This window comes from Oryctolagus cuniculus, chromosome 7 (assembly GCF_964237555.1).
Source record: "Oryctolagus cuniculus chromosome 7, mOryCun1.1, whole genome shotgun sequence".
Lineage (NCBI taxonomy): Eukaryota > Metazoa > Chordata > Mammalia > Lagomorpha > Leporidae > Oryctolagus > Oryctolagus cuniculus.
In genome coordinates this window covers 158,491,714-158,506,526 of record NC_091438.1, presented here as the reverse complement: position 1 = coordinate 158,506,526, position 14,813 = coordinate 158,491,714, and the positions used below count along the sequence as shown (strand labels likewise).

The 14,813-nt window shown below is 51.4% G+C and overlaps 1 protein-coding gene across 1 annotated transcript in view; it reads left to right on the top strand.

The window, feature by feature from the left end:
* SLC25A33 (solute carrier family 25 member 33) overlaps positions 1-13,734 on the top strand; it is a 37,981-nt gene extending 24,247 nt beyond the window's left edge. Inside the window, exons 3-7 of the mRNA XM_051856882.2 lie at positions 3,204-3,281; positions 4,160-4,260; positions 8,741-8,807; positions 11,348-11,628; positions 13,268-13,734. Of these exons, the coding sequence (XP_051712842.2) occupies positions 3,204-3,281; positions 4,160-4,260; positions 8,741-8,807; positions 11,348-11,628; positions 13,268-13,470 (730 nt within the window). The 3' untranslated portion in view covers positions 13,471-13,734. The remainder of the gene's footprint in view (positions 1-3,203; positions 3,282-4,159; positions 4,261-8,740; positions 8,808-11,347; positions 11,629-13,267) is intronic.
* The last annotated feature ends 1,079 nt before the right edge of the window (positions 13,735-14,813 follow it).

The window sequence follows — 14,813 nt, the reverse complement described above, 5'->3', positions numbered from 1 at the left end:
GCAACCGGGACAGAATCCGGCGCCCCGACCGGGACTAGAACCCGGTGTGCCGGCGCCGCAAGGTGGAGGATTAGCCTATTGAGCCACGGCGCCGGCCCTGGATACCGGTATTTCAAGTGGCATCTTTTTTTTTTGTAAGATTATTTGAAAGGCAGAGTTTCAGAGAATCTTCTATCCACTGGTTCACACACACACACACACACACACACACCACAATGGCCACAACATCCAGAGCTGAGCTGACCCAAAGCCAGGAGCCAGGAGCTTCCTCCATGTCTCCCACGTGGGTGCAGGGACCAAGGACTTGGACCATCTTCTGTTGTTTTCCCAGGCCATAGCAGAGAGCTGGATTGGAAGTAGAGCAGCCAGGACTTGAACCGGTGCCTGTATGGGATGCCAGCAACACAGGTGGTGGCTTTACCCGCTACACCATAGTTCCTGCCCCCCCCCCTTTTTTTTTTAACAGGCAGAGTGGATAGTGAGAGAGAGAGAGACAGAAAGAAAGGTCTTCCTTTTTGCCGTTGGTTCACCCTCCAATGGCCGCCGCGCTGATCCGGCAGGAGCCAGGTGCTTCTCCTGGTCTCCCATGGGGTGCAGGGCCCAAGCACTTGGGCCATCCTCCACTGCACTCCCTGGCCACAGCAGAGAGCTGGCCTGGAAGAGGGGCAACCGGGACAGAATCCAGCGCCCCGATCGGGACTAGAACCCGGTGTGCCGGCGCCGCAGGTGGAGGATTAGCCTATTGAGCCGCGGCGCTGGCCAACCCCTTTTTTTCTTTAAAAGATTTATTTACTTATTTATTTGAGAGGCAGAGTTACAGAGAGAGAGAGAGAGAGAGAGGTCTTCTATCTGCTGATTCACTCCCCAAATGGCTTCAACAGCCGGAGCTACACTGATCCAAAGCCAGGAGCCAGGAGCTTCTTCTGGGTCTCCCACATGGGTGCAGGGACCCAAGGACTTGGACCATCTTCCAGTGCTTTCCCAGGCCATAGCAGAGAGCTGGATCAGGAGAGGAACAGCTGGGACGTGAACCGGTGCCCACAAGGGATGCCAGAGCCACAGGTAGAGAGGCTTCACCTACTTGATGGGCACCGGCCCTTCAAGTGGCATCTTGAAATACCCCATATTTAACCTTTTTTAAAATAATATTGAGTTTATGGAGAAATTAGAAGCTTTTTGCATTTCTGGTAGGAATGGAAGGCGGTATAGCCGCTGGGGAGATAGTGTGACCGTTCCCCCAAAGTTAAACAGTGACCTTGTGATCCAGCACTCTGCTTCTCAGCATCCAGCTGAGAGCATTAGAGCAGGAACTTGAAAGGCGTTCGCACACCCTGCCCCCGGGGCCATAGCACCCTGAGCGTTAGCGCAGCAGCCCAGGTGGCCGCTGGTCAGTGAGTAAGTGAATGTACACACAGCAGTGGAAAGTCGGGCTGGCACTGTGGTGCGGTGGGTCACGCCACAGCCTACAGTGCTGTCCTCCCATATGGCTCAAGTCCTGGCTGCTCAACTTCTGATCAGCCCCCTGCTAATGTGCCTGGGAAGGCAGCGGAATATGACCCAAGTGCTTGGACCCCTGCGCCCACATGGGAGACCCAGAAGAAGTTCCTGGCATCAGCCTGACACAGCCCTAACCATTGCAGCCACTGGGGGGCGGGGCGGGGGGAGTGCATCCGTGGATGGAAGATCTTGCTTTCTCTAACTCTACATTTCAAATAAATAAATGAATCTTAAAAAAAAAAAAAAAAAAGGAAAGTCTGACCCACCTGTGCTACAGCATGGGTGAGCCTTGAAGACACTCTGCTAAGTGAAGGTAAAGATGGAATGCTGTGAGGTTCCTGGCTGGCGCATTCTGGAGACAGCAGACCGGTGGTTGCCAGGGCTAGCAGGAGGGAGGAGTGCTTTACGGGTTTCAGGAGTGCAGGATTTGTTTCATCTTCCGGTGGTGGTGTCCACACAAAAATGTAAACTTGTTTAATATGCATATACGTAACACTAATGTATGGACTCTGCACTTGAAAATGATTAAAATTGGGGTAGATGTTGCAGTGCAGTGGGTTAAGCTGCCACTTGGATGGCCCACACCCCATATCAGAGTGTGGGGGTCCAAGTTCCACTCCACTGTGTCTAGTTTCTTGCTAGTGCCCAAGTACTTGAGTCCCTGCCCCCAAAAGGGGAGACCCAGATGGAACTCCTGGCTCCTGGCTGTGGCCTGGCCTCATCTCAGCTGTTCTGGGCATTTGGAGTGTGAATCAGCAGGTGGAAGATCAGTCAATCGACCTCTCATGCACTCGCGCTCTCTGTCACTTTTCCTTTCAAATTAAATAAATAAATGCTTTAGGAAATGACTAAAATGGTAAATTTTGTTATGTATGAGATACCTTAAAAAGTCTGGAAAATGTAAGTAATGGATTTTGCTTTATTGCAGAAAAGCTTTTGAAATTCGTGTATAGAAGGGGTCTTCAAAAAGTTCATGAAAATGCGTATCACTAAAAAGTATGAATTTCTAACATTTTTGCACCAAAATAAACTTACCAGTTAATTCCATTTCCCTTGAGTTTGTTGAAGTATCCTTTTATATGTTCCCACAAGAAACAGAAGAAGCAGTCCTAAGACTTGAGATACTAGGCCTTGGCTTTAAATAATGCTCATCCAGTCTGAGAGTTACTAGGTTTTTTTCTTTTTATTTTTTTCATATTTACTTATTTATTTTGAAAGGCAGAAAGAGAGAAAGACAGATCTTTCATCCACTGGTTCACTACTCATATGGCCACAATGGCCAGCACTGGGCCATGCTGAAGTCAGGAACCAGGAGCTTCATCTGGGTCTCCCATGTGGGTTCAGGGGCCCGAACACTTAGGCCATCCGCTGCTGCTTTCCCGGGCGCATTAGCAGGGAAGTGGATCAAAAGTGGAGCAACCAGGACACAAACCTGCACCCGTATGTGATGCTGGCATCGCAGGCAGTGGCTCTACCTGCCAGCCCCAAACCTGGGAGATCCTGCTCCTGTGTCAGCAAGGGGGATGCTTCTGGAAAGCTCGTCTGATCAGTGCCTCCGAAGCGAGGCATGTGCTGGGGCCCGCTGGTCCTGTGTTGTGGCAGATCAGCAGCTCAGTCAGAAGGCTTCACTCTTCACCATCAGCCTTGCCTCTGGTATATCCTCCGGGGCTGGGAGCTTATGAAGTTATATCTCCTCTTATTATTAGGTCGATCTTGGAGAAGGAGGGACCAAGGTCACTTTTCCGAGGCTTGGGTCCAAATTTGGTTGGAGTCGCGCCGTCAAGGTAAGCACCGCGTTGCTCTGTGAGCTCCCTGCAAGCCGTCTGATGCCGAGTCCTTTCTTACCCAAGGAGCCCCTGCTGGTCAGTTCCTTTGCTGTGCTGGGTTTACTTAGATGCAGCTGACCACAGAGAAGCGGTGGTAACGGGGTGGGTCTCAGGTATGGAAGTTAGCACGCAGTCATCACCTGAAGTCTGCTGGCTGCCCTGAGCGTAGCGTGTGGTCAGCACGTGGCTGTTCCCAGGAGCTGGCTAGCAGCGTGCGACCTCAGGGCACACCGAGCATCGTCAGAGGTCCCCGGTGGTTCACGTGCGCTCGCCAGCGCTGGCGGGAGGAGTCAGGAAGGCTTCTGAGCTCCGCTTTCCCGGAAACGAGGCCCTCGGCTCTCGGCAAGGCTTCCCGCTGTCTGTAGAGAGCTGCGCTGCCCACGCTGCCCACGCGCAGTAGCCACCAGCCACACTGCATCCATTTCTGTGCCAATCTTAAGACTGTCCTGAGTCTGAACAGTCCAGTTGTAGTTGACGTGCTCACTTGGTATAAGCAGAACAAATGTGGGATATTTTAGAAGTGTTATAAATTTCAAAAGTTAGCTATATGTTGGTGCTTCAAGGATTAGCCTGTATCCCAAGGGAGGAGCGTGAAGGACTTCGTATACAGATTCCACAGTCTCAGTTGCCTCGATTATCTTGGACACTTGTGTGTCTGGAGGGGCAAGCCGGAGCTTCCTGGCAGTGCCTGTGCAAGTTTTTGGTTGTAGCACAGATGAGGTCGAGTTTTTGGTTGCATGTCAACTTCTTTCCCGTGAGTTTTTCCTGAATGTCTCGGAGGGTATACTTTATAGTGAGTAATGGTCTCCTTATGCGTCCTCTCTCTGTTCTAACAGGGCTGTGTACTTTGCGTGCTACTCCAAAGCCAAAGAGCAGTTCAATGGCATTTTCGTGCCTAACAGCAACATCGTGCACATCTTCTCGGCTGGCTCTGCAGGTACGTCCTTATGAGAGAGAGGAGTGTCCTCACTTTGCTAGAGCGAGTGTGGTTTTTTCTGGAAGTTAAGAGATAAACTGACTGTGTCTTCCACACCTGAACTGGTTTCTCTGAAGCTCTGTGCTAGGACTGATGGAGTGAGTCTGAGAACAGTGTGTGCCTGGACCTCCTGTTCTTGGACCACTAGGCTGTTCATTCCCCTCAGACTTGACACCATCTCATGCATGCTGCTGGTTGGGGTTGTGCCTCTTGTAAAAAAAAAGATTGATATGTCTTCCAGTCACGTCTTTGTTTCCTCATTAAATTATTTCCTAAAACCAGAGCTGCTGTCTTGGTCTCACCCCATGGTGCCCAGCACACCCTCTGTACAGCCAGGGGTCACGGCTGGCAATGTGTATTTTTTTAAGATTTGTTTATCTGAAAGGCAGAGTGACAGAGACAGAGGTCTTCCACCACCCATTGGTTCACTTCTCCAGTGGCCTGAACAGCCAGGGCTGGGCCAGGCTGAACTCCATCTGGGTCTCCCACGTGAGTGGCAGGCACTCAAGCACTTGAGCCTTCATCTGCTGCTTCCCAAGCACATTTGCAGGGAGTTGGATTGGAAATGAAGTGGCTGGGATTCGAACCAGCACTCCAGTATGGGAAGTGGGAGTCTCAAGCAGCAGCCTAACCCACTGTGCCAGACGCCTACCCCAGGAGTGGAGTTTTAGTTTTTTAAAGATTTATTTATTTGAAAGGCAGAGATACGGGATGAGAGGAGGGTTGAGGTGGGGCGGGGGGACTTCAATCTACTACTTCACTCCCCAGATGGTTTCAATGACCAGGGCTGGGCCAGGCCAAAGGCAGGAGCCTGGAACTCCATCTAGGTTTCTTGTGGGTGGCAGAGGCCCAGGGACTTAGACTATCATTTGCTGTTTTCCCGGGTGCATTAGCCAGGGAGCTTGATTGGAAGTGGAGCAGTTGGGACTTGAACCAGCCCTCCACTGTGAGATGTGGGCATTCTAAGCAGTGGCCTAACCCACTATGCCACAGTGCCCACCCCAGCAATGGAGTTTTTTCAGTAGGACCAGTGACAACTTTGAGAGCTTATATCCTTTAAAGAGAGAGAGAGATTATTTGAGAGGCAGAGTTAGACAGAGAAAAGTCTTCCATCTGCTGGTTCACTCCCTAAATGGCTGCAGTGGCAGAGCTGGGCTGATCCAAAGCCAGAAGCCAAGAGCTTCTTCCAGGTTTCCCACACGTGTACAGGGGCCTAAGCACCTGGGCCATCTTCTACTGCTTTTCCAGGCACATTAGCAGGGGGCTGGATTGGAAGTGGAGCAGCTGGGACTTGAAACCAGCACCCGTATGGGATGCCGGTGCCGCAGGCGGAGGCTTAACCTACTATGCTACAGCGCAGGCCCTGAGCTTATTTCCTTTTTCAGGGAGTCATTCCACTTAATACAGAAATTCATAGCATGATTTTTTTTGAAGATTTACTTATGTTAAAAATCAGAGTTACAGAGAGGAGAGACAGATCTTCCATCCACTGGTTTACTCCCCGAAACGACCCCAGTGGCGGGGGGGGGGCCAGGCTGAATCCAGGCGCCTCATCTGGGTCTCTGATGTGGGTGGCCAGGGCTCAGGCACTTTCCTAGGTGCGTTAGCAGGGAGCTGGATCACAAGTGGTGCAGCCAGGTCGTACACCGGCCCCCATATGGGATGCCCCCGTCACAGGCGGTGGCTTTGCCTGCTGCGCCACAACACCGGCCCCCATGGCAGGACTTTTTTGCCAAGAAGTGCTTAACAAGCAGCATGGGCTTGTAAATTGTTTGGTGTGGCTGTCTCTATTTTTTGAAAGGTAGAAAGCAAAATAGATACCTCATCTGCTGGCTCGCTCACCAAATGCCCACCATAGCCAAGGCTGGATCAGGCTGAGGCCAGGAGCCTGAACCTCAACTGTCTGCCACGTGTGGCAGGGACTTAAGTACTTGAGGCATCACCTGCTGCCTCCCAGAGCACACATTAGCAAGAAGCTGGATTCAGAAGAAGACCCAAGGCTCAACCCCAGGCACTCTGACATGGATGCGGTTGTCCCAAACAGCTTCATGGCTAGGCCAGACTCCCGCTCCGGCCGTCTTTTCATAGAGAGTTTTGTGTTTGCTTAAATAGAAGGGTATTTTAGAGAATTTAAAGTGGCATTTCATGAAAAATGTCCACCTCTGCCAGATTGTAAGGTATACACACCAGTTTTTTTTTTAAAGAGTTATTAATTTATTTGAAAGGCAGAGTTACAGAGAGACAGAGGCAGAGAGAAAGAGATCTTCCATCCACTAATTTACTCCCCAATTGTCTGCAACAGCCAGAGCTGCGCTGATCTGAAGCCAGGAGCTTCTTCCAGGTCTCCCACACAGGTGCAGGGGCCCAAGTACTTGGGCCATCTTCTGCTGCTTTCCCAGGCCACAGCAGAGAGCTGGATCAGACGTGCCGGGACTTGAACTGGCGCCCACATGGCATGCCAGCACAACAGACAATGGCTTTTATCCATGACGCCACGGCACCGGTCCCTACACACCACTTTTGACTGCCTTAGTTACTCCAAGTAAAATTACAGCCTGTGGCCGGTGCTCAATAGGCTAATCCTCCGCCTAGCGGCGCCGGTACACCAGGTTCTAGTCCCAGATGGGGCGCCAGATTCTGTCCCGGCTGCCCCTCTTCCAGGCCAGCTTTCTGCTGTGGCCCGGGAGTGCAGTGGAGGATGGCCCAAGTGCTTTGGCCCTGCACCCCATGGGAGACCAGGATAAGTACCTGGCTCCTGCCTTCGGATCAGCGCGGTGCACTGGTCGCAGCGGCCATTGGAGAGTGAACCAACGGCAAAAGGAATACCTTTCTCTCTGTCTCTGTCTCTCTCACTGTTCACTCTGCCTGTAAAAAAAAAAAAAAATCAGCCTGTCTGAATATTTATAATTTCTGGACACTGAGTAGAAAATAATGTCTATAAGAAAAGCTCCTTCAGTCAAGAAGAGCATTTGCATTTACTGTGGCGATTTCCATGTCGTTTCACAAAGAGTTCCAAAACAGGCTGCTCTTGGTTTAACCCAACAGAGAGTGAGCCATAAGCCAAAAGCTATTAAGGAGTTTTGTACCTTTAGCAAAATTAACTTAAGAAGAACCCCTGGTAGACAAAGCCAGGTTGAAGGAATCTGGGGTTTTCCTAGTATCTGATCTGTCTGCTGACTTGAGACTGTGGAGGCCTGAGGTGTTGGAGTCTGATGAGTGACACCGTCAGCATGGCAATGGCTTTACCAAAATAACCCTCCTATAAGCAGATCAGTCAGGCTTCAGCTTCCTGGAGTGATTAGTCAAGTGTCAAGTTTCCAAGTTTGGATTCAGGTAAATGGAGATTTAATTCTATTCCAAGTTAGATAAGGGATGGTCTTTTGGATTCGATCATCAACTTGTTTAAAACAGATTATGTATGGGGCAGGCAGTGGTATGATGGATAGAGCTGCCACTTGGGGTGCCTGCATCCCAGGTTGGAGTGCCTGGGATTGAGTCCTACCTCTGTTTCTGATCAGGTTTCCTGCTAATGTGCCTGGGAGGCAGCAGATGATGGCTCAAGTACTTGGGTCCCTGCCACCCACATAGGAGGCCCAGATGGAGCTCCTGGCTCCTGGCTCTGACTTGACCCAGCCCTGGCTGTTGCAGGAGTTTGGGGAATGAATCAGTGGATGAAAGATTTCTTTCTGTGGCTCTCTCTCTCTCTCTCACTCACTCTCACTCGGCCTCTCAAATTAATTAAAATTGATTAAAAATTAATTTTATTTTCTGAATCTTAGCGTGTAAGTTTAGTTTTAAGAGTTTGGGGTCAGGCATTGTGGCACAGCATGTTAGGCCACAGCTTAGGGCACCTGCCTCCCATATCGGAGGGCTGGCTCAAGTCCTGCCTACTTCGCTTCCGATCCAGTTTCCTACCAATGCATCCTGGGAGGTAGCATATGAGAGCTTGAGTGCTTGGGCCCCTGCCACCCACTTGGGAGACCCAGACAGAGTTCCGGGCTCCTGGCTTTGGCTTGGCCTACCCCTGGCTGTTGCTGGCGTTTGCCGAGTAAACCAGCCGATGAAAGGCATTTCTCTCACTCTTGTGCTTGCTTTCGCTCTCTTGCCCTGCCCTTCTAGTAGATGAAAATAAATAATCATAAAAAAAAAAAAGAGTTTCATATTTATCTTAGGAAGCACATTAACAGAAATACCAACAGCACCACCTAGAGGTTGAAAAGACCATGTAGTGACTTCTGTTGGGTCCCATAACCAGCATCAGCATCTGTCACATTGGAGGGGAACGTGGCTTCCATGTGCAGCATAGAACTGCTCCCTTCTGCCCCTGTTGTTACTAAGCCATCGCTGTCCTGACCTCGGAAGGCGCTGTGTGATGCGGAGAGCTTTAGCAGTACTGACTGTGCACTGATGACTGCTTCTGGTGCTTTGTTTTTTCTTGCAGCTTTTATCACAAATTCCTTAATGAATCCTATATGGATGGTTAAAACCCGGATGCAGCTAGAACGGAAGTAAGTCACTGATGTTCCTTCTTCATATCAGAATCCTCCGGGGGTGGGGGGGATTTCCTTCCCCCAGTTCCAGCTGTGGCACAGGGTGGATGGAGTCCTCAGCCATCCCCTCTGGTTTTTCCTACGTGGAAACACCCTTGGTTTTGAGATCTGTATTGCAGCATTGTGGGGAGAAGAGGAGCAAGGTAACAAACTGGGTTAAGTTCTTCTCCCTGAGTCCTCAGATGGTCACTGCGTGTCTGTGCAGGCCCCGCCCCAGTGTGAGGACCGTGGACTCCTCTCCTGCGGCCTCTCTTTAGATGGGAGGACGTCGGTAAGGAGAACAGTAAGTGCCTCAGGCCTCAGGGTTGCTCCAGGACACCCCTGACATACACTTAACTTCTGCCCTGAAACTCGCCGGGGACTCTTGTTTAATTTTAATTTTTCTATTTATTTGAAAGTTTGAGTGGCAGAGAGCAAGAGATGGACAGAGATCTTTCATCCTCTGGTTCACTCCCCAAATTTCTGCAACAGCCAGGAGCTGGGAACTCTATCTGGGTCTCCCTAACCCAAGCAGTTGAGCCATTACCTGCTGCTTCCCAGGGTGCACGTTAGCAGGAAACTGGAATCAGACACAGAGCTGGGATCCAACCCAGGCCCTCCAGTGTGGGAGGCAGGCATCCCAAGTGGTGTCTTAACCCCCGCCTCAAACACCCACCCCTGGAGCTGTTTCTAGGGGCACAGGTTGGTTGGGTGCTTTCCAGTATACGTACTCCTGTCAACAAAGACCCATCTGACCCAAGTGTCAGTAGTGCAGGGAGGAGGAACCTGTGTGGGAGGGTTTGAAGCATGATTGGCTTTGTGTGTAAAAGGTCGTTCCAGCTGGGGTGTGGGAACTGCCTCTGGGAAGAGGATGAAGAAGGGAGAGAGGCCAGTTGAAGCTGGCACATGCAGGTCCTGGGTCTGCAGTGTGTGCAGTCCCCCAGCCTTCAGGCCAGGGAGGAGCACCAGAGCTCCTGCCCGTGGCATCAAGTATTTTACCCGTTATTTTATGACCTATTCAATGATTATAATTTTATACATTTAGAAATAATAGAATAAAAATACAGGATCTGGAGATGAGAATGATGAGGAAGAATATGTGGGGCACCGGGCCCTGCGGCTAAGATGCCCACGTGCTGTGCGTGGGGGAGCACCTGGGTTCCGCCTCAGATTCTGCTCCTGATTCCAGCTTCCTAGACCCAGACCCTGGGAGGCAGCAGGTGAGTGCTGGGCCCCTGCCACCCACATGGGAGACCCGATAGGGCTCCCGGCTCCAGCCTAGTGCCAGCTGCTGAGTGCATCTGGAGACTGAACCTGTCAGTCTCTGCTTCTCAAACCAATTCATTAATTAAATTAGAAAAAGCACCCTTATACTCATCTGTCAGAGTTCTTTATTTATTTATTTATTTATTTATTTATTTTGACAGGCAGAGTGGACAGTGAGAGAGAGAGACAGAGAGAAAGGTCTTCCTTTGCTGTTGGTTCACCCTCCAATGGCTGCACTGCGCTGATCCGATGGCAGGAGCCAGGTGCTTCTCCTGGTCTCCCATGGGGTGCAGGGCCCAAGCACTTGGGCCATCCTCCACTGCACTCCCTGGCCACAGCAGAGAGCTGGCCTGGAAGAGGGGCAACTGGGACAGAATCCGGCGCCCCGACCGGGACTAGAACCCGGTGTGCCGGCGCCACTAGGCGGAGGATTAGCCTAGTGAGCCGCGGTGCCAGCCTCAGAGTTCTTTTTTTAAATAAAAATTTATTTATGTATTTGAAAGATAGAGCTACAGAGAGGAAGAAGCAGAGACGAGGGTGGGGCGAGAGAGAGAGGGAGAAAAAAGAGAGCAAGATCTTCCATCCACTGGTTTACTTCCCAAATGGCTGCCAGAGCCAGAGCTGAGCCAGGCTAAACCAGGAGCCAGGAGCCTCATCTGGGTCTCACATGTGGATGTGGGAACCCAAGCACCTGGGCCATCCCCTGCTGCTTTCCCAGGCACGTTAACAGGGAGCTGGATTGGAAGTGAAGCAGCTGGGACTCAAAGCAGCACACGTGTGAATCTTCCTATGGTGTTTTTGCATCCTAATTGTGATTATACTTGACATGTACTTCCCACAGAAGGCAGCTGTCTGTTACTGCTGTTGTGACTATTTTAATCTTGTGTGTGTACTCGGGTTTTCTTATCTCTTCCTATTTTTAGATGTTTGGATTGTTTTGATGGTATTGCATTACATTTCCTCTGGGGTGAACATCATGGTCCATCTGCCCCTTTCTGGAACTAGGTCAGAGGCTGTGAGCGTGTTTTTATGGCCTTTGACACAGATGCACAGACCTGGTCTGGGCTTGTCAGGTGTCCCCACTAACTGGCCTGGCCCTCCGGTGGGCCAGGGTCACTGACCGCAGCACCAGGCACACTCGTTCCGCCACCCTGTAGGCTGTCCGTATACCCAGAGGTCTTCTCGGGTGACGTGGTGTGAGAGGCAGGCTCTCGGGTGCTGCTGGTGACCTGGCCTCTGTCCCCTTTGTGCAGAGTGAGGGGCTCCAAGCAGAGGAACACGCTCCAGTGCGCACGCCACGTCTACCAGACAGAAGGCATCCGGGGCTTCTATAGAGGACTGACGGCCTCCTACGCTGGAATTTCAGAAACTATCATCTGTTTTGCTATTTATGAAAGTTTGAAGAAGTATCTGAAAGAAGCTCCCTTAACCTCTTCTGCAAATGCAACTGAGAAAAATTCCACAAACTTTTTTGGACTCATGGCAGCTGCTGCTCTCTCTAAAGGATGCGCTTCCTGCATCGCTTATCCCCATGGTATGGTTCGCCCATCCCCGTGGTCTGGTTCATTCATCCCCGTGGTCTGGTTCGCCCATCCCCGTGGTCTGGTTTGCCCATCCCCGTGGTCTGGTTCATTCATCCCCGTGGTCTGGTTCGCCCATCCCCGTGGTCTGGTTCGCCCATCCCCGTGATCTGGTTTGCCCATCCCCGTGGTCTGGTTCATTCATCCCCGTGGTCTGGATCATTCATCCCCGTGGTCTGGTTCGCCCATCCCCGTGGTCTGGTTCGCCCATCCCCGTGGTCTGGATCATTCATCCCCGTGGTCTGGTTCATTCATCCCCGTGGTCTGGATCATTCATCCCCGTGGTCTGGTTCATTCATCCCCGTGGTCTGGATCGCCCATCCCCGTGGTCTGGTTCGCCCATCCCCGTGGTCTGGTTTGCCCATCCCCGTGGTCTGGTTCGCCTTCTTCCCGAGCAGTCAGCAGCTGGCAGGCTCGTGACGCGCAAGCTGCAACACACATGCAACAGGCTGAGGCTGTCTTATCAGAAATGCTAGGGACCAGAAGTGTTTCAGATTTTGGAGTGTTTTGGATCTTTTAATATCTGCACAGACTTTACCCATTAAGCCTCTTGTTCCAAAACCTGAAACTCCGTGAGCATCGTGTTGCTGCTCACAACATTCCAGGTTTTCGGGTTAGGGATGCCCAGCCCCCACCTGCAGGTAAGGTGAGTACATTCGTGTGAAGCTGGTTGCAGCCTCACAGAGTGTGGTGGTGGGAACTCAGGCCGCCCCAGCTGACTGTGCCACACTTGCCTGGGCCCCGTGATGTGGAGCTCCTCGTGCTTCCAGAGAACCAGAAGCCTGATTTCACTTTAAATTTTATGTAAAATTCCTTGATTCAAAAAAATTATGTGGAGCCAAACTTAAAAATCACTTAGCATCCACCTGGATGGGGTGCTGAGTAAGCTGCTTGGCCAAGTTTATTTTCGATTAGTTAACTGATTAATTTGAGAGAGACAGGGAGCTCCCATTTGCCACTTCACTTCCCAGAAGTCTGCAACAGCCACTACCGGGCCAAAGCCGGGGACTAGGAACTCAGTTCAGGTGTCCCACGTGGATGGCAGGGGTCTGCAGGGGCAGGAGGCTGGAGTCAGGAAAGACCTCAGACCCTCCAGTATGGTTTGCAGGAAGCTTAGCTGGCACCAGGCCAAACACCTGCCCCTGTTCTTTAAGAATTATAAAATTACTAACGTGCTGACCTACTTTAAGAAAAAGGAAAGCTCAGTTTATTGTGGCGTGAAGAGCAGCTTTTGTTGTGAGAAGCCTGCTGCTCTGTCAGCTGTGCCAAGTGCACAAGGTCAGCCCAGGCAGGAACAGGTCCTGGCCCCCATGGTGTGCTGGGGCTCCGGGCGTCTGGGGCGGAGGCCGAGACAGGAGGGGGCGGTTCCTATGCTGAGCCGAGTGGAGAGAGGGGAAGGAGCCCAGGAGAGGCCAGGGCTGGGGGAACAAGATGTCCTGAACAGAACTTGACCTTCCTTTGCCCGCACATCTGAGGTCGTCCCATCCAAGCAGACCTGAGAGGGCATTCAGAGTGTCCGGTGGAGTGAAAGAGCTGTGTGCTGTCTTCCATTCTCCTGACTTGCAGCATAACTGGGTGTTCCTGTCTCTGCAGAGGTCATCCGGACGCGGCTGCGGGAGGAGGGCACCAAGTACAAGACCTTCCTGCAGACGGCGCGCCTGGTGTTCCGGGAGGAGGGCTACCTCGCCTTCTACCGGGGGCTCTTTGCCCAGCTCATCCGGCAGATCCCCAACACTGCCATTGTGCTGTCCACCTACGAGCTGATTGTGTACCTGTTAGAGGACCGAACCCAGTGACAGGCCCAAAGGTCGTGTTCTGCGAGACTCGGACAGAAAGCTCTAGAGATTGTTTTCCCCATTGTTGTTTAGAACGTTTGAGACTGAAACTGGCCATAAACTACCTGGCTCATATTTCCTGTGGGACATTTCCTTTTGGATTCATGCTTTCTGGAAGGTTTAAATTCATTAACGTTAATAGTTAATTATGACTTTTTTTTTAACTTAAGAGAATTCAGAATTAAGCAGTAACTAAATTAAATCATGCTATTTAATTTAAGTCTACACTTTTGGTGGTGTCCTCTCTCATGCTTGTAGTGCTGTAGACACAAGCTAAGGACTGACCGTGAGACAGGCCCAGGCCCGGGCTCGGGCCCGGGAAATACAGAGGAAACAGTGATGTGGAGACTTGAAGCTCTTGCTGCTGCGCAGGCAGGAAGCGGCGCATTTGGTGGCGCCGTGTGGGACAGGACCAACTTCCCAGCTCCGTTTCTCCTTTGTCTTTGCCACTTTTCCACACAGATTGATGATCTAAGTGTTTGGGCTGCTGAGATGAAAAAAAAAAAAATCTTAAAAAGATTATTTATCTGTTTATTTGAAAGGCAGAGTGACTGACAGTGAGAGAGCGAGATCTTCCATTCACTAGTTCACTCCTGAAATGGTCCCAACAGCTGGAGCTGGGCCAGGCCCAAAGCCAGGAGCCTGGAACTCCATCAGGTCTCCCATGGGGATGCCAGGGGCTCGAGCGCTTGAGCCATCATCTTGTGTTTACCAGGTGCCTTAGGAGGAAGCTGGATTGGAAGTGGAGTAGCTGGGATTCGAACTGCAGTTCTGATGTGGGATGCCTGTGGGATGCAAGCTTAACCTCTAGGTAACATCTGGAGGAGAAATTCAGGTTTTACGGTGAACATGGAAATCGAAGGCATCACTAAGTGCTACAGTCAGAACGCGTTCTGGACTAGGAAGCCCTGTCCTGTCGTGCACCTTAGACTTCACTGAAGTCACTCAGGTGGCTCAACCTGCTGTGCCGTGTGCCACCCCTACAGCCCTGACAGTTACCTTCTCTCCCATGCAAACCAAAGGTGGGAGCTTTATAAATTTATCCTTATTTTTATGTACTTAAAGATTTTCCGGCCGGCGCCGCGGCTCACTAGGCTAATCCTCCACCTTGTGGCGCCGGCACACCAGGTTCTAGTCCCGGTTGGGGCGCCGGATTCTGTCCCGGTTGCCCCTCTTCCAGGCCAGCCCTCTGCTGTGGCCAGGGAGTGCAGTGGAGGATGGCCCAAGTCCTTGGACCCTGCACCCCATGGGAGACCAGGAGAAGCACCTGGCTCCTGCCATCGGATCAGCGCGGTACGCCGGCC